We start from the raw sequence: 20,356 nt of genomic DNA, 5'->3' as shown, positions 1-20,356 counted from the left end.
TGCAAGCACAACATTTGTCACAAAAATTATAACAATAATTAAAACAAAATAGAAATCTTAATTAGCTATATCTTTTTTAAGAATAGCTCACGAACAACTCTCTAGCGCACCAGAGTTGGGGTTTCGAACACATCGTATCGAATCTCAGCTCTGCCTTTCCGACCGGGCTGGGCGGCAGCATGAACGACGATTGGCTGTTGTTCGGGGTTAGGGGTAAAAAGTCGGATCATAGGTCCTCATAACCGGTGCAACTGCGGCCCCTGCTGGCTGACTGATGGCGCCTGCACAGGGCTGAGGAATAATGCTGATGGGGGTGTGGCCCTCCGTACACAGTGTCCGTCAGTGTATGAACTCGACTCGTGCAGGTGAAAAATGCAGTCTGTACTGGGGCGTATGTCAGTTGAGAGGCGTCCTCAGTCAGCGGGTCGAATCAGTATAGAGGACGCAATCAGGGTAACTGGACACGACTAGATTAGCGGAATTCAATTGAAATTCAGTAATAATTTATTTACATTTGAAAATAACTCCGTTCTTTGCCCTGCATTGTTCGCCAAACTTCTCTGGAGTGCGCTTAGGATGCCGTAAAATGCGTCTATGTAGAGAGCGCGCTAGGTTTTCGAACACACCCCCTCCTGTGTGTGTGTGTGTGTGTGTTTTTTTTTTTTTTTTCATGCGCGACTGAGGTTAGCGCACAGACCTGTGAGAGGTGGTCTGTGAGAATAGCTTCTGTTGGTATTTTAATTAAAATATAAGGTATGTAAACGTTTCACATTTCTGACATGGTGTGAAAACGTTCATTCGAATTAACCGAACTAATCGTGAAAATCGCCCAGCACTAGCAGAGGCGTACGAGACTTTACACACACAGCGCTCACATACGTTTAAAAAGTGCTGAAATCCTGTCCTGACACTTCCATGACCAAGCAGAACCTTTTCCAGCACACTAAAATGAATCATATCAGACAGCGGGAGGTTTCTCAGCGGTAGTGGATATACTATGACTTAATTAGTGCTTACTTGTAAACTCCTTTTGCATTGTGGTGCAGTAATGCAGTGGACAAATGTGTCAGTGGCAACTGTATGAGGATCATTTAACAAACAAGACTTCATGGCTGGACTCCACGATGCACATCGCATTGAACCGAGAAGCACTGAAAGGGTCGACTGGAATACACCAGGAAGAATTTGGACAGGTCAGCAGAGTTCTAAATCTGGAACTGTTTGGACAAAAGGATCATCAGTTCGTCTAACGGCCATGATGACGTGGGGATGCAGTCTTGACCATGTGACTTCCATTTTAGATTCTAAGAAATACCAAGGCATTCTGAGGAGGAATGTTCTGCCTTCTGTGGTCAAATTAAACCTTGGTGATATTTGGACTCAGCTAGACAGTGATCCCACGTACACTCAGGTTAACCAAAGCTTGGTTAAGAAATCAGTCCTGGGGTCTGTCCGAAAACCTTGTGAGAAGAGGGCGTGTCTAAATTCTTATGTCCTTTAAAATGCTCCTACTGAGGTGCCTTAATTCTAAATGATAATCTGACTGAATAACGAGGGAGCGCCCGACTCTTCCTCAGCGCTGAGGGCAATCCCAGCATTCAGTGCGGCACGACTTTCCTCACAAAAAATTACAAATATTGTGGGCAAATGTGAAGCAACCAACGGAGTTCTTTCAAATGTAAACGAATTCTCATTGATTTTTAATGTGTATAAAGGTGTAACTATACAAGTGTCATATATTTGTAAATTTGGCCTCGTCAGGGACAAACTGTACCGTCAGTTTTCGGTACACGGAGACGTTACCTCGCATTCTAGCGGGTTGTGCCACCTCAGCCAATTAGTTCGAATGGCCCGAGGATATCTGTGGTAGCGGTGATATAATATCTAAGTAGAGCGTCTAAATAATCTGCCTCATGAGTTCAATGTCTAATTACAATCCTCTCTACTGAGGCTGCTGCCCAGGTTAGGGCATCAAGGCAGCTCACTAGGTTTTCAGACAGACCCCTGGAGTATTCTGGAGCGGATCTTCTCAGTCTTCTCAGTTTGTTTGTGGGATGTGAAGGAAGCAGTGGCAGCATGAAAGCCGTCAAACCTCGATGAGCTGGAAGATTTCACACGAGAGGAACGGGAGAGGACTTCACAAGAGAGGAGTCTGAAGCGTGTTAACAAAGCCAGAATCACTTATTAGAGGTTATTAAGGCAAAAGTCATAGTGCACATGGACATTTGAGTAGAGAACTAGATGTTTATTACTTGAACTTAAAATTACGCTATATTATTTCTCTGTTTAGAGGCTTCCTGTTATATATTTTTATTAAATTCTCCACACAATACCGTGTTAACGTTTAAGCCGTATTAACATTAACATCAGCAATGTAGGAGCAGGCAAACCTTACACGCTAATGTTTAAACACATTGAGAAACAGGACAGGCAGCGGCGGGTGTATTGTTCTGGGGTGGTGCGATAGAAACAGCAGTGGTTTCCGCGAGTGTGGTTTGCCGTGTCTGTGACCGCTGCTAGCAGCATCATTTTTTCTCTCCTGATAACCTCTTTCCTGTATTGTCTAGCTCTGCTATTAACACAGGATTTTGTACAGTGTATGCATACTATGGGTAGCGCTTCTCTAACCTACCCTGTGTGTGTGTGTGTGTGTGTGTGTGTGCGTGTGTGTGTGTGTGTGTGTGTGTGTGTGTATTCTCTGTGGTCTGTTCACAGCATGTGGGGTGCAGACAAACAGAACGGGGAGATGGCTAACTGCATCTCCAATCTGGCCGCTAATGTCAGGTGAATAGGCTGATAAGAGAACTAAGTTGTGCACTGTCGTGGGTTCGCTGTGTTATCCAGTCTTGTGCTGTTCGTCCTGTCTGCAGCGGAGCTTCTTACAGCTAAAGCTTCTGATTAAGCCTTAAATACAGCCTGTGTGCTTCTGCTGCCAGCTAACACTTTACTCACGCTCGAGTTTGCTGTGTGATTGTGGTTTCTAGATGACATTCTACCTTGTTGTTGGTCTGTGGTCTTGTCTTTTTGTGTGTAGGCAAAGGAGCTTCAAACTGTTTAGTAAAACAAAAGTAAAGGGGGCTTTTAAAATCGTCCAGCAGTAGCTACTTAGTCTGTATGAGATGCCTAATGCCTGTGCTGTGGCCGGCCTGTCCTTTGTAGCCAGGTGCGCATCAGGACGTAATAAAACATCGCAAAAGGGCCGAAAAGTGACATCAGGGCTTTACAAACCAGAAATACAATTCTGAGCACAGACTCCTATGCAAGTTGTGTTGACCGCCATATAACAGCGTTTAGGACGGTGGTGGGCAAAAGGCTGTTTAATCCGGCCCGCCAAGTATTTACAAAATTGTCCTAAATCCGCATTAATTTTGCCTTTTTCTTGCGTTTCAATTGATTCCACTAGATGGCGCACGCCAAACACTACCGACCTTTGCTAAAGCTGAGTCTATCTGGTCAACACACAGATATTCATTCGTCACATTAGCCATCGCACTGAGCCCTACTCCCCGTCTGGAGTCGCCCATCACACCAGCGTGATCTAACCACTCGGCTGGTTTAAAACGTCACACATAAACCATTAACTTATGTCGAAAGTGCTGCTTTAAATTTGGAATTGGTTTTGTTTAGATGGCGATACACCAAGTAGAAACAAAGATAAAAACAAAAACATTATAAAAAAATCACATTCACACATGTGTAAACGTGCACATAATGGGGTGTCTGGTGTTTCATTTATATTAAATGAGCAACATTATGACCCAGTTTCAGCAAATATTTAATGAATTTATTTGTTTATTTATTTGTTTTTTGGGCGGCTCCAGTATTTAGGGGTTGCCACAGTGGATCTGGTCCACATGCCAGACTCGGCGGGTTTTATGCCGGATCCCCTTCCTGTCGCCACCCTTCTATTTTTATCCAGGCTTGGGACCTGCAATTCCCGAAAACTTTGGATCACAAGCCGAAGCAAAAACGATGTAACGATTTTTGATGTAAGGAGCACAAAACCTGGTGCCCTTAGCAATGCCAAACAGAAATCAGTATGAATGTTTAGGGTTAAGGGCACCAGTTCTTCCCACGGCTTCGTGTAAGCTCTCACTTGGCTTCCCTCCTACAATCTAAATTTGAATGGAGTGTCACATTTCAGGCTTTAGTTTCGCTCCATTCTAAAGTGATCAAGACTTGCACTCGTCTCCGTTTCTGTATCAGGGCTTGGAATGTTTTTTGCCAGTCAATGATTCTGTGTTTCGAGAGTGAACTGCTCTTATCGGTCGACGTCGGCTCCCGTCAGGCACCGTAGCGCGTCTGCTTCTCGTGTCTCGTTCGTCTCTGTGTCGCGTCCATGTTGAGACGTATTTAACCGTTCGTGACTTGACTTGTGTTTAACAGCATGATACTTTAAGTCAGATTGCTGCTGATTGCTGTGAGTGTGTGTATTGAGGGGCAAAACAGGCCCGTAAGTGTGTGTGTGTGTGTGTACATTGCATGGGTTACGGATTTCATACTGACCGCTCGACCATCCCGAGTTCATATTAAAAGCCTGTGTGTGTGGGAATGGGATCCAGAAGTATTAAGTAGAAGGTGTCAGCAAATGTCTTTCTCTCTGCAGTGTGACCTCTCAGGCCAGCTTACTCTTGGGCAGGGAAGATGGGCTCAGCTGGTACCGTATCTCCTTTCTCTTTCTGTTTTCTGTCTGACTGGCTGTTTTCCTTTTTCTGTCCGGCCTCTCGCTGTCAGTCTGTTGCACTGTTCTTCTTGTTTACTTTCTCCTGCTGCTGCTGCTCTGGGCTGGGTTACGTCTTTTGTCACGTTTTTACATTTTACTACGTTGCTCGTTTCTCTGTTGGAATTAAACAACGAGGAATATTTAACTCTAATCAGTCACTCAGGACATTTGTGTTAACTAAAGTCTTGCATTGTTCTGTCTGTGTCTCTTGTCTGCTTTTCTTTTTGATTAATATCAGCACTTATTGTGTGTAGAAGTCCCTTTTTCACTGACAAGATGCCACGCAGATCTGGAACCGTTCCACACTTGTTTAAATTCAATTTATCTGCTTAAATTCATTCCCAGCACCTTTATACACTGCTGGATGAAAAAATAAAGACTTGAGTAGCTTGAGGCCAGTCTTATAACCTATTATTGGAAATGTGATTTGTGCTATAATAGTTTAATACTGTTTGACTAACTGGGCTTTGTTTAACTGCCCACCAAAACACTTCCAGCTACGGCCGCTCAGGTGGCGCAGCGGTAAGACACGCTAGCATACCAGAGTTGGGATCTCGAATACATCGTATCGAATCCCAGCTCTGCCATCCGGCTGGGCTGGGCGACTACGTGAACAACGATTGGCTGTTGTTCACAGGGTGGGACAAGCCGGACCAGGGCTCCTCATAACTGGTGCAAGTACGACCCCTGCTGGCTGATGGCACCTGTGCAGAGTTGGGAAATAATGCTGATCAGGGTGTGGCTCTCCATACACAAGGCTGAGCCGCATATGAACTCACCTCGTGCAGGAAGGGGCGTGTGTCAGTTGTGAAGCTCTTCAGTCAGCGGTGGAGGGTTGTATTGGTAGAGGTGAATCGTAACGCAATCAGGGTAATTGGATACGACTAAATTAGGGGAGAAAAAGAAGGAAATACTTCCAGCTATGGCATCATAATTAGACATATATAGATTATCAATCTTTGTTTCTACTTTTGTCAGTTAAATAACAATTCAACAGAATTAACAAATCAAAGATTCGTGTTACTTCATTTTACAAAATGTCCCAACTTTTCTAGAAATAGGGTTTGTATTTATAAGTTAACTCTATACAGCTAGATATAAAAATCTCCTCAATATTTGTCTGAAATATTGTACAAGCATGTGATGTAACATTAATAAAAATACCAGCTAAGCAAACATAAACTGCCTAAAAGAGCTCACCAGACCAGAAAGGTACCATTTGAATATCTGGCACCATCTACTGGTAAAGCAGTGGAAGTGCATGTCAGTATGTGTTAGATAGACAGACAGACAGACAGACAGATATTTTATTAATCCCGAAGGAAATTAAAGCCCCAGTAGCATTATACAACAAATAATTAAAAGTACAAAAAAAAAAAGCAAACAGAAAAACTACAACTGAGTATTTTCTTGTATTTTACATAAAATGGATAACTGGTAACTGTAATGACTATGCATGACTAATATCTGCAGAACGTTCTTTGGCTTTGTGGTAATACCTTATCACCTTCATTGATTTTGGAATTATGAATAGTAAGGAAACCAAATCCTCCTTCTCATTCAGTCGGATTGCTGGCATCTGGAATGCCAGTGGACAATGAAATATGCCCAACTTTTTTTTTCAATCCTTTTGTCCTCCCAACCTAGTCGTATTCAATGACCCAATTGCATTTTGATATCTCTGCTGCTGCTGATGTCCACTCCTTATCGAGAAGGGTCACAACTAACACACGCCCCCTCTGACACGTGTGCTGCAGCCGACTGCTTTTTTCCTCACATGCACGAGTCGAGCTCATACTAAGATCTGTATGTGGGCGGCACCGTCGCCTCACAGCAAGAAGGTCCTGGGTTTGATCCCCGTTGGGTCCTTTCTGTGTGGAGTCTGCATGTTCTCCCCGTGTCCGTGTGGGTTTCCTCCGGGTGCTCCGGTTTCCTCCCACAGTCCAAAGACGTGCAAATGAGGTGAATTGGAGATACAAAATTGTCCATGACTGTGTTCGATATAACCTTGTGAACCACCGTTCCTGTCATGAATGTAACCAAAGAGTAAAACATGACGTTAAAATCCTTATAAACAAACATACTAAGATCTGTATCACACATGGAGAGTCACACACCGATCTCCACTGTCCCCCTTCTTTATTCGGGCACTATTGACCACCTAGCAGCAGTCATGAGGAATCCCCGGGGCAGCACAGTGGGTAGCACTGTCACCTCACAGCAAGAAGGTCCTGGGTTCTATTCCCAGTTGGTGCGGCCCGGTCCTTTCTTTTTAACATGATGTTAAAATCCCAATCAACAAACAAACATAAGGAATCCCCCTCTTGCATTTCCAATCTTCGGATGAGCCATTCATAGTTCATATAGGCGCCCGCAGAGCTGAGATTCAACCTTGCAACGTTTGGCTCATCCATTTTTGACTTAGCTGCTCGGTTTGAAAAGTTTGAAAGTCATGCCTGTGTTTAGCTGGATGACCTGGCCATAATAATGCATAAAAATGACCTGTTAGGGGCTTTAAAGTAAACACTGTTTTTGTTAAAGGGTTAAACACCATAACAGTCTCACAGCAGGTTCTGTTCTGTGCTCACACCAGTGTAAAAATTGGGGCTTGATTAAAGAGAATGGAGAGAGACCCAATATTTGGGGGAATAAGCTTGCTTTATTGTTGCTTCTTCGCTTTGTATGAGGGGCTCACATGCAAACACACACACACACACACACACACCATAATGCTTGGCTTCTGTCTATTATGAGACTTAAACAGCTGCTGATTCAGGGCTGCTTTTATTGTGTTTTAATGGGAAAACTTGTCTGGAAATGTCATGTTATGGGCCCCAGATTAATCAGTGTGACTGTAGTTTGTGACTGTCAGCATTCTGTCTGTGTTAAACCTCACTAAGCAGTACTAATCTCTCCTCTTCTTTATCTCTCTCAGGCCGGTGGGTCCCATCCCTCACGGTGCCACTCTGACGGTGAACACTAACCAAGGCATGAGCATCAAGACTGAGCCGGTGTCTCCCAATCACGAGCGCTCCACTCCCAGCTCCACGGCGACCCTCTGCGCATCTCAGTACCCCGGAGCCCTGCGGATGGAGACCTCCAGCCGCTCGCCGCTGCACACCATCAGCAGCAGCGAGCGGGAAGACGCGTCCCAGACGCGGCCCCCGGATTTCAGCGTGGCCGCCCTGGGGCCCATCAGATCGCTGGGAGACCAGGCGGCCTCTGCCGAGTCACAGGAGGGAGCCAACGTGAAACGCATGAGACTGGATACCTGGGTCACATAAAAAACCAGAGCTAGCCTCTGTCTCTCACACACACACACACACACACACACACACACACAAACACACATTTCACCTCCCTGATATACACACGCTTTCAGCTGCACTCGAGACACATGCATGCTACACACTTTCTTCGTCTCTTTCTCTGTCAGACGCAGCGATTACGGGCTGCACACACTCACACACACACAATCGTACATATAGACACATGGTGCCAATTCAGGTGCACGTGTTGACCTACGATGGACGGAAGCTGGACGGTTCTGGTGAGACGAGTGGGACGTTTAACTCCTCAGAACTGAAAGAGAAATGCAGCTTTACTGTCCTCACCCCAACTCTCCACAACGACCTGCTTTATCTGAACCGCTCCAACAGCCAAACCCAAACTCTTCATGTATATTACTCATCACAGTCACGTCATGTATAGCACAAACTGACCTCCAGGTCATGCTGTGGTTGTTTGAGGGTTTTCTTTTCCCTTTTTGTTGTGTGTGGCGGGTTGCGTTTGCTCTTTATATTTCTGACGTCTGTTCTCTCAGCTCAGACTTTTTATATCATGCTCAAACAACTATAGCATTACATTCAATCCCAGTGAGCACTGAGCGTTCAGTATAGCCTAGATGTTTCACTGTATCATCAGTAATCCAGTGCAGTATTCCGGTCCGTTATCTTAATTAAATACTGCTGCTTTAAGGAAACAAAAACATGTATACTAAAAACTATAAACTACCAAGAAAATAAGTCCAGCTAAGGAAAAATTCCACAGGTTCTCTTAAATTGCATATTACATTTCATAAACTTTTTAAACTTTTAAATGTTCAGGTACTGAGATGAGACAACAATTAAACCTGCGTCATATCACATTTTTGGTCAAATTGGAAAACGTAGGCCGCTCAGGTGGCACAGCAGTAAAAACACACGCTGGAACACCGGAGCCGGGATCTCGAATACATCGTATCGAGTCTTAGATCTGCCTGCCGCCTGGGCTGAGCAACCACATGAACAACGATTGGCCTGTTGTTCATATAGGGGTGGGATATTAAGCCGGATAGGGACTCTCTCATGACCACTCATGCAACTCATGCAACAACGACCTCTGCTGGCTGATTGATGGCGCCTGCACAGAGACGAGGAAAGAGTGCGTTCGTTGATCAGGGTGTGTCTCTCCGTACACAGTGCTGATCCGCACTGCACTCGTCAAAGTGTAGGTGACGAGATGCATACGGCTGCCGCCCACGTGTCTGAGGGGGTGTGGGTTAGCTTCATTCTCCTCAGTTAGAGGGGGTGTCGGCATTAGTGGAGAGGAAGCAAAGGGAGAAAATGCATTAACAATATATACAGTATATATGTATATAAAAGAAATTGGAAAACGTAGAGTAAATAATACTCTAAACACAATTCAATCACAATATTAACCTTAAAAGTTTAAAATATATTAAACTTGACACCACAGTTCTTAAAAAATAGGGTATGTGTATTGGATTGTACACAAGTTGCTTGCAGACGGTTGGCAGCCAATATCTGATTTGTCTCAGCCAATACGGAAAGCTTTGATTTTGGAAATTGGATTGTAAACGAAAGATGGGAAGTGAAATTAGATGGGAACCCCCTGCCTAAAATACGAAGCCAAATTCAGGGCTATTGGCTGGCATTGATTGCTGCTTATCCAAATTAGGGTCACGGGGGTGCTGGAGCCTATCTCAGCTTTTCAATGGGTGCAAGGCTGGACGGGACGCCAGTCCATCACACACACATTCACCTATAGGACAATTCAGTGTCTCCAATTAACCTGACTGCCTGTTTTTGGATTGTGGGAGGAAACCGGAGCTCCCGGAGGAAACCCACGCAGACACGGGGAGAACATGCAAACTCCTCACAGAAAGGACCTGCTGCTTATTTCTGCAAATATTCTGGTGATTATCTGTTGAGGTCCTTTAAAATTGGCACCATATCTGTGGGAAAGAGGCAGCATATGTGAACATACTCACGTTGTGAGCGATTACAGAACCTGTGTTGGATTTGTTCCATTTCTGGACTCGTACGTCGTGGCTTTACTCGCACGTCATTACGAATTAAATCTTGAAGCTCTATTTAACTACTGATCGATTGTACAGCCGTTTGCAACCATCAGATTCATCTGCATGATGAAACACAAGATGTTTACGCATCCTCTGTAAGCCAACGTCACACTCGATGATGTTCATGTCTCGTATGTCTTTGGAAATGCTGACGTATTGGAAAGGAAATTTAGTGAATGCATCATTTTTATCGCCTTTAGACGTGCTCACTGGGATTAATCCACACTTTAAATGCTCCGATCATGTTGGGTCAGGATGTCTGCCATGTCGATCACGCAGGAGTTTTAGAACGAGGTTAGGCGTCATGTACAGTTCACTTAATTATGGTTGAAATTCATAACAAGCCGTGTGTGTATTTCAGGGAAGGACTGAGAACTCGGGAGTGAATTCGAAACAACAGCTGGAGGCAAACTTAAATCGAAAAATAATAATAATAACAACAATGATGTGTGTGTGTGAGAGAGAGAGCAGTGACAGCTGAACAACCAAGTGCTCCCTTCAGTCGCGGTTTTAAAGGTGGTTTCCTTGTGTCAGATCCCACAACAGTGCACCTTTACGTGGAGAGCCGACAGGTGACTGGACTGGACTGGACTGGACTGGACTGGACTTATCGCTTTCTTCACTTTTGTACACACGAGTACGTATGTTTGTACCGTACGTATGGTGTAGTCAGGTGGAAATGTAGCCCTATTTGTACTATTTGAAATGGAGTCTAAATATTCTATACAAGTGCGTACGCGCGTTTTCTCGGCTGAACGCTCCGTCTTTAAGAGTGCTTTGGCTGTATTGGTGTCACTACCGCTGGTTCCTGTCAGAAGAAACCTAGCGTCCTGTATTTATTACCTGTTTGTCTGGCTTTGCAGTTCAGATGTTTGTAGTTCAACATACGAAGCGAGTTTCTTTGTTTTTCTTTTCTGAAATTGTTGTTTTAAATAGCCAGAAGAGTTCTGAAGCAATCTGAGCCACCGGCGGCTCAGGGTTTAGGTTTCTAGGCCTTTAGAGCGTGTAAATATCCAATCCTCGTTTTCTCCTATCCTCGATTCTGCGGAGGCTCTCATGTAACGAGCGCAAAAGGGTCGGAGGACGTTCAGCGGGGACAGCTTCGGAGCCGAGTGTAGCATTGCCGTGTCGGGTGAAGCCGAGGAGAAGCCTGGTGAGGCGGACTGTACCTAGTGATGGGTGTATAATCACACACCTTGTGCTGGATCTGCCTGAAGCAGAGCTGTAACTCTCAGTGGAGATGTATTTCTATTTCTACGTGTAAATAAAGCACCGTGTCGCAAGTGGGCCTAGTAGGGATGCAGCAGGGGGGCGCCGACATGGATTACGACTGTTTTCAGGAGCGATTCTTTATTTCTGTAATTATTCTGATGGAGTGCACTTTAAATCAACCCCTACCGTCCCAACACTCACCCTTTACCCTTTATGCTAGTCAGGCGTTTTACCTACGAGGAGATTTTCCATCGTTTCTTCTTTTATGCACACACGCCAGAGAGGACGTCTCTACAGAACACGCCTCATTACCCGTCTCATCTCCTTTCTTCAGTAGTCGTGCTGCCATCGCTAACATCTCTTCCCGCCTGACCACAGCGCTTTTAGCAGTACTGTCCATGCCGGTCTGCCTCACGTATCACGTATCCATCATGAAGTTACACTCCATCTCTCCTCTCAGAAACGTGTGCCGAACAGGATGGAAGATCACGCTCGTCTGGATGATCATGGCCCAGATTTTACGCCTCATTTTTGACATATAAGATAAATTATCCAACACATCTGTCACGTTTTTTAAAAAAAAGAAAGGAAAAAAATGAAAGAAAAAAAACAAACTTAATAATAATAATAATAGATACTAGATTAGACTTGACACGTGTGCAATTCTCAAAATGCAAAAAAATAGATCTATAAAACTGATAATGTACACAAATTGTTTTATGGTCGATAGAGCCGTGTGTAAATGAATAGAATGAAGGATGTACTTTATGATAATGAAGAATAGGGCATGTTTAGGAACCCAGTAGACACTGTTCGAAGTCTGTGAACAGTTCTTTATATGTGTATTGATATTTAAAGTCAATATCAGCCATTTACCTCAAAGCTCTATATTCACGATGTTTAGATATCAGATTAGGAGAGGTAATATTGGTGAGAATAGTGCCGTCTTGCTTCGTCGAAGGTGTTTCCCGTCTCTAGGCTCAAGTAAAACCTCTGAGAGGCTGGTAAATTTGGCTAAATACTCCATCATATCTGCTCAGGTGAGATCTGCCTTGCATCAGCCCTTTTGTCTTGGCAGCTAATTCCTTTACCTCACACCCTTCCATCCTCTAGCATCTCGCGTCCCTTCTCTTCCCGTCCTGCTGGGTTTGGTTTGCAGAAGATGTTTCGAACGCAAGTGTCATTGTTATCTTGCATAGTTCATATCTGCTAGCTGAGCTCACACACACACACACACACACACACACAAGCATGTGAATACAACATATAGAGTTACCCAGTTCCGCCTGGGGTCTGCACTTTGGAACAGATGTAGACTTATATTCTGAGCTTTGAACAAAATGTAGTGTGAGATGTTCTCAAGCTCTGACACTCAAGATCTTTTGCTAGTAGGAGTCGGCGTAATCAAAAGGAAAGACAATCGTCATGTGAATAGTTCTCTTTCACCCCCATGTCCCTCATGTATGATGTTTAGAGAAGCTCAATTTTTCTAGTGTTAATTTGTGCTGGTGACAGTTCGTTTGTTTTCATTAGAATTGTTCAGATGGTTATTGTTACCATTATTGTTATCATCTCTGATGGTAATGACAATGATACTTTTGAGATTTTTATTTTCTGCCTTTTTTGTGTAGCCTAGGCGTTCTATTTTATTGAATTTGACTTTATTTTATTATATATGAAATACTATATAAATATCGTTTTGTTTTTGATCTTTTGTTTTTCTGTTTTCTGAAAAGGGGTGTTATTAATATTGCACGATTTATTAGGTAAAATAAAAACGACAGTAGTGATTTTAGTACTTTCTTTGGTGGGCGAGGGAGGTGATCAAGAAGGTGATGGAATGACCAGTCAAATGCTGCAATTTTTTTAGTCAACTGTACAAACCTCTCTCTATACGCGGAGGAGAGTGGTGTGTGGGGGGGGAGGGGGCCTTTAATTTAATTTATTCAGATCAGAAACAGATGTCGATGCATGGGTGTAAAGCAAAGCGAAGAATGAGTCGTCATTATTGAAATGTAATTTCATTAAGAGTATACACACACAACACACAACTAGAATAGAAATGGAAGAAAAAAAAAGTTTAAAGAAAAATAGCTAATATATTGTGTTCTGCTAGTATGCTTTGAGTTTTGTTGTAAACAAAAATATTTTCTGTTGTTTTCGGAGAATGATATACAATTTGTGTATATTTTCATAAACAAAGTATGCACTGATATGTTATTACAAATTATATACTGCTTTTACAAAAAAAAGTGTTTGTTATTGTACCAAAGTATCCATTTGTCCTTTATGACCCCTGCCCCCTTTTTGCGTATGTTTTACCGTATTTTATATATTAAATAGACAAGTTGACCTATAAAGAAGTGCTGGTCTGATTTTCAGTTCTTCTCGTTGTGTTTATTGTGTGCTTATTATTCATGTGTATTAACTTTCTTCATTTCTCTCTTTGCAACACATCCTCTATTTTCTTTAGGACACCAGAACAGACTTCACTGCTTTACTTTTACCCTTTAATTCACTGCAGAGTGTTTTATGGTGTTTAAAAATTCTGATCGTATTAGTGCGACAATTTTTTTCCAAATCTGCATTTCTAAACCATGTATCTGTTCAAACTGACCAAGACTAGACTAGAAAATCTCTATAAAAACCCTAAATAAACACTAAACACTTATTTCATTAAAAACATTAAATACCACCAGCAAATAATGCTCGCAGATAATTGTTTGTTCAATGAGCAAAATAACTTTCCTTCACCTCAATGGTGTGGCTGAGTAAATGTACAGCGGTACCTTGCAACTCAACGTCCCCTAAACTCAAAATATTTATTTAATTTCAAATTAACAATGAACAGCGGCTTTGTTCAGCGCTCAGCTTGAGCGGTGCAGTTAAACATCGTCAAAGTGTGAATATGAGACGAATCTGCATTAGTGTGGAATAACCATCAGATCCAGTGTTACAGCTCCACATATATCTGTGTTTATCTGGATTTTCCTCCCTGTTTCACTTTTAAACTTGTGTTACAGCTCGAGCTTCTGAGAAACAGAATCAGAATCAGCTTTTTTCGAGAGAGTCTAAAATGCTTATCGCTTCTTATGTGAATGCGCCGGTACTGAACGGAATACGGTATTCCAAGATCAAGCAGTTCCACGATTAAGAAGCATAAGGAGCCACTCGGGTGGCGCAGCGGTAAAGTACGCTAGCTCACCAGAGTTGGGTTTCTAGATACATCGTATCGAAACTCAGCTCTACCTTTCCGACTGGGTTGGGCGGCAGTATGAACAACGTTTGGCTGTTGTTCAGGGGCTTAGTGGTAGAGTCGGAGCATAGGTCCTCATAACTGGTACAACTGCGGCCCCTGCTGGTTGACTGACGGCGCCCGCACAGGGCTGAGGAATAACATTGAGGGGGCTGTGACCCTCTGTGCGCAGTGTCTCTCGGTGTATGAACTCAGCTCGTGCAGGTGAAAAATGCAGGCTGTACTGACTGCGTGCCGGAGGGGGAGCAAGTCAGTTGAGAGGCGTCCTCAGTCAGCGGCAAAAAGGGTCGAATCAGTATAGAGGACACAATCAGGGTAATTGGACACGATTAGAATGGGGATAAAAGTTGGGGGTAAAAGTGGGAAAAAATAGATAATTGAAAAAAAAAGAAGAAGAAGCATAAGGAAACAATAAAGAAAAAAAGGTGCAGCTTTTATTGTACTTTTTATTGATTTGAACTCTTTTTAATTGTATTTCAGTGTTTTTATATTATATTTGTGTTAATTTTAGTGTATAAGTGTTAAAAACAACCTCATTATTTTACATTAGCCTAAAATATACACAGTTCCACAGGACCATGGATGCATTAACAGGCTTCCCAAACATCCTAATGGAAAAAATACCTTAAAACTCAGTCATTCCCAGAACCAACTGATGTTGAGTTTCAAGATACTGCTGTATATGTAAACTCTCTGACCACTTTATTAGAAACACAAACACTGTACGCTTACTCTTATGGCTCATTATTATTTCATAAATTAGCTAGTCATGTAGCAGCAGCACAGTGTATACAAAGTCATATTAACGGGTCAAGAGCATCAATTAAACATTAAAATTGGGTCAAAATGGGATCTAAGTGACTGTACAGGGTTGCTAGTGCCATACAGGGTGGTTTGATTGAAAAGTCTCTGCAGTCCAGCTGTTTCTGACATTCACCTCAGGTGTAAAATGAAAAACATCTAGTGAGTGGCAGTACTATCAACTGCCAATGCCGATATTGAGAGTACATTGACACGTGTGTCTCCCATTGCCCTTTGTGTGTGTATATGTGTGTGTGTTTGCCTTGTGGTGGACTGGCAACCTGTCCAGTCTGATTCCTACCCCAGTGAATCATTTACATTTTTGGTATTTAGCGGACGCTTCTATTCAAAGCGACTACAGTATACAGTCTAAGCAATTGAGGGTTAAGGGCCTTGCTCAAGGGCCCAACAGTGGCAACCTGGCAGTGGTGGAGTTTGAACCAGCAGCCCTCTGTTTACTAGTCCAGTACCTTAACCACTAGGCTACAACTACCACAATCATACCCACCTCGACTCTGATTAGGACAAAGTGCTGAAACAGACAATGAATGAATGAATCAAATAATCATGTAATTAAATTATTATTATTATTATTATTATTATTAACGTATTATTAAGTATTTTTTAATATATTTTCACGTATGATACAGAATGATCCTAAGTTTTGTTTGTAGTAACTTGAGAATACCTGCAAGCAGACTATTGAATTGCCCTCAACATGCCCACCAACCACTCGCTTAGTCAATAGCGTACGCATCCAGTAAAGTGTAAATTGGACATCCCTGTTTTAGAAGATCGTGGCTGTACCTCCTATTTTGGCCACTAGATGGAAGTCCTGAATTTTCCATTTGCTTTTGTCTGCTGTTTTTCTTTCTGACTGACTGGGACTGAGACTGGTCACTGGTCTGCGCGCTGACCTCAACCCTGTTAACCACCTTTTAGGATGAATTGGAAGATTGTTTGCGAGCCAGATGATTCCGTCCAACATCAGTACCCGACTTCACTTGTGACTAAATGGGCACAATTTCCTACAGACACACTCCAAAATCATTTATTTATTCATTGTCTGTTTTACCACTGATTGTCCGACTCAGGGTCAGGGTGGGATCAGTTCACCGGGCAAAGGGTAGGAAACACCCTGGACAGGTCACCAGTCCATCACAGGGCAAACACACACACACACACACACACACACACACTCATACCTCAAGGCAATTTGCTATCTCCAATTAGCCTGATTGCATGTCTTTAGACTGTGGGAGGAAACCCACGTGGGGAGAACATGCAAGCTTTACACAGAAAGGTCCCGGGCCGCTTTATCTGCTATCCACCGAGCCACCGAGTTTATATAGCTTTGCAGTCCAATAAACTTATGGTCAGGTGTCCACATTCTTTTGGCCATATATTGTACAAGTCTATTACTAGTGTGTGTAATTTTTTACTTTATTTGTATTTTAAGATCGTGGTGATTTCAGTTGAGATGAGTTGTTGAGAAAATTCTATGCTGTTCTTGACAGACGTGATGACCACAATGTCAGCTGAGCCGGTCAGTTTCAATGTCAAGCGCAACTTTAACAGTTGTTAAACTAAAGGGCATGTCGATTACAGACGCCCAGTCATCACTCATCTACTGGTCAAAAATAAACAGCTCTTCAGCTTTCTACATACACTGTATAGCCAAAAGTATTCGGACACCCAGCCATGAGCTTGTTGGACATCACGTTGCAAATATAAATAGGATTTAGGAGATGTATGTGATCTTTTGCAATCTTTTCAGCTACAACAGCCACTAATCTGAGAAGGCTTTTTATAACACTTTGAAGTATGTCTGTTGGAATTTGTGCCCATTCAGTCAAAAGCGCATCTGTATGGCTGGGCACTGATCTTAGTCAAGAATCTCACATGTTCCAGGTCATTCCAGAGCTGTTCAGTGAGCCTGAGGTCAGGGTTCTGTGCAGGCAATCCTTGCCAATGAGTGAGTTAGTGAGTGAGTGAGTCACTCAGTAAATGAGAGAGAGTCAGGTGAATGAGTGAGTGAGTGAGTGAATATGTGAGTGAGTGAGTGAGAGTCGGGTGACTGTGTGAGTGAGTTACTGAGTAAGTAAATGAGAGAGAGAGAGTCAAATGATTGAGTGAAGAGAGTCAGGACAGTGAGAATCGAGTGAGTGAGAGTCGGATGACTGAGTGAGTGAGTTAGTGAGAAAGAGTAGTGAGTGAGAGTCAGGACAATGAAAGTCAGGTGACTGAGAAGAGTGAGTGAGTGAGTAAATGAGTGAGGAAGTGAATGAGAGAGTCATGTGACTGAGTGAGTGAGTAAACGACAGAGAGTCTTGTGAGAGTAAATAAATGAGAGTCATGTGAATGAGTGAATAAGTGAATGAGAGAGAGTCTTGTGACTGAGTAAATGAGAGTCGTGAGTGAGTAAATAAATGAGAGAGTCATGTGACTGAGTGAGTAAACGAGAGAGTCTTGTGAGTGAGCGAGTGAGTGAGTGAGTGAGTGAGTGAGTGAGTGAATGAGTGAGTGAGTGAGTGAGTGAGTGAATGAGTGATTGAATGAGACGAAGAGAGAGTCATGTGAGTGAGTGAGTGAGTGAGTGAGTGAGAGAGTCTTGTGAGTGAGCAAATGAATGAGAGTGAATGAGAGAATGAGAGAATGAGAGGGCAGTGATAGCTCAGTGGTTAAGGTACTGGTTGCCGGTTCAACTCTCACCACCACCAAGTTGCCACTGTTGGGCCCCTAAACAAGGCCCTTAACCCTCAATTGCTCAAAATCGTGTTCAGTCATAATTGTAAGTCGCTTTGGATAAAAGCATCTGCTAAATGCCAAAAATGTAAATGTAAATGAGAGTCGTGTGACTGAGTGAGTGTGTAAGTAAAGGAGAAAGAGACATATTACTGAGTGAATTAGTGAGTGACTAAGTAAACGAGAGAGAGTCTTGTGAGTGAGCAAATGAATGAGAGAAAGAGAGTTATGTGACTGAGTGAGTGAGTAAGTTAATGAGAGAGAGAGTCATGAGAGTGAGTGAGTGAGTGAATGAGAGAGTGAGTGAATATAGCCACTATATTTAAAGTTTTTAATCAGTCATTTCAGCTGTTGCGGCTGATTAAGAATTCCTTTATCAGACATCCAAAATTTATAAGCTGGTGCTCGAACCCTCAGCTGCTCTCCGTCTTGCCACAATGTGGGTGTGATAAAGAACCCACCAGCTTTTGATCTGTTGTAAAACCTCTAATATTTAAAGTAGTAACTGAATTTAGTAATTAAATCCTATGAGAGATCATTTACGTTCCATCACTCAAAGGCGTGACATGTGAATCTGAATGTGGTGTCCAGTCTTTTCTGATCTAATTCTGCAAATTCTTAATCATTTAGCAGCTTTCAGGAAATCAATAGCAGCTCAGTAATGGGAGCAGATGGAGGTGCGGCTGAGCTTATAAGGAGGTTCAGCTCGTGTTGGGGTCAGGATTAAGAGGTCACCTCACTGAAATATGTATTTCTAATCCTAGCTGGATATTGAACAGTCATGTGCTTTTAAGCTTGCTTTGTGAAGTCTGATCTACAGCTATTTACCCCCCCCCCCCCCCCCTACACACACAAACACAAAAATCCAAATATTCTATTCTCAACCCATGCTAAGCTACAATTAGCCTTTAGATCAAACCAGTTGCTTTTCGTAACCAGTTGCAGGCTCTTGCATCAGGGACGTTGTGCTGTGTCATCGGCTCCGGGAAGCCTGTGGATGTGACCGAGATCACATGTGAGAGAGCAGGTGCTGAGGGTGGGGAGGGGTGGGTCGGGTGAATTTGGGTTTGTTGAGTGGCATCCTACCCCCGCGCCTGCCTCTGAATCACTTTTGTTTCAGGTCCCAGAGGAGCCTGTAAATCCTGATGCTTTAGAGTGCGTGTGTGCAACAACTGCTCGTATAAATAACAGGAACTCTTAGCAGAATGCTCCAGGAACACATTTAGGTAATAAGTGTTAAAAAGTGCTGAGGTGATGCAGTTATTGTCTCCAGAAAGCTCCTCTCCTGCTCCTTCTCGCTCTTTCTTCATACTCCTCATCTGAATCTCACTGAATCTAACACTCAGCAATCGTACCAACTTTTTAATGCCATCAGCAAATAATGTTTTTGGTGGAGTGCATAACCACTGATGCAGCGCTGCTTTCACATCATCACATGAAAATCTTCTTCTTAAAGCTTCTTTGAGTGTCCAAAAATGTGGAAATCATTCATTCATTCATTTTCTTATCCGCTTATCCAATTAGGGTCGCGTGAAAGTGCTGGAGCCCATCCCAGCATTTCAATGGGCGCAAGGCACACAGTAACACCCTGGACGGGATGCCAGTCCATCACAGGGCACACACACACACACACACACACACACACACCCATTCACCTATAGAGCAATTCAGTGTCGCCAATTAACCTGACTGCATGTTTTTGGACTGTGGGAGGAAACCAGAGCTCCCGGAGGAAACCCACGCAGAAACGGGGAGAACATGCAAACTTCGTACAGAAAGGACTCGGATAGCCCCGCCTGGGGATCGAACCCAGGACCTTCTTGCTGTGAGGCGACAGTGCTACCCACCGAGCCACCGTGCCACCCAAGGTGGAAATCAGATGGAGCTAAATCCGGACTTTAAGCGTCTCTGAGTCTGTCAGAGAGGACTGATTACTCCTCCTACTACTACACCCTCACTGCTTATAACCACAATATAAAAGTGCGGATACTTTTTGAAGATCCCTCATAACTCTGGATTTTGAACTGGTTCAGCCTTCTTAGAGCCTTGGTGCTATTCAGATACTCAGTCTGCATTTGCACCTGATGTTATTAGAACCAAGGATGCGTCGTCAACAGACAGCATTGCTCAACACAGCGAAAGTAAACAGTAGTAACAGAGACCTTTCTGCTTTCCAGTTTCTCTTGGAACTCTTCAGCAGATCACTGCATGTTCTTTCCTCTGCAACCCATGAACATTGTCATGGTTCATGCTGAAA

General features: G+C 43.2%; 1 protein-coding gene across 7 annotated transcripts in view; it reads left to right on the top strand.

Annotated features, from left to right (window-relative positions):
- Positions 1-13,672, top strand: part of mef2d (myocyte enhancer factor 2d) — a 106,583-nt gene extending 92,911 nt beyond the window's left edge. For 4 of the 7 annotated variants that reach the window (XM_062992462.1, XM_062992460.1, XM_062992461.1 and 1 more), the window contains 3 exons: positions 2,716-2,784; positions 4,607-4,657; positions 7,659-13,672. In XM_062992462.1, coding sequence (XP_062848532.1) covers positions 2,716-2,784; positions 4,607-4,657; positions 7,659-8,007 — 469 coding nt within the window. In that variant the 3' untranslated portion in view covers positions 8,008-13,672. The remainder of the gene's footprint in view (positions 1-2,715; positions 2,785-4,606; positions 4,658-7,658) is intronic. The other 3 variants (XM_062992465.1, XM_062992464.1, XM_062992463.1) reach the window with 2 other exon arrangements.
- Positions 13,673-20,356: the final 6,684 nt, after the last annotated feature.

This window comes from Trichomycterus rosablanca, chromosome 3, assembly GCF_030014385.1.
Source record: "Trichomycterus rosablanca isolate fTriRos1 chromosome 3, fTriRos1.hap1, whole genome shotgun sequence".
Taxonomy (NCBI): Eukaryota; Metazoa; Chordata; class Actinopteri; order Siluriformes; family Trichomycteridae; genus Trichomycterus; species Trichomycterus rosablanca.
This window is presented reverse-complemented; position numbering and strand designations above follow the sequence as displayed.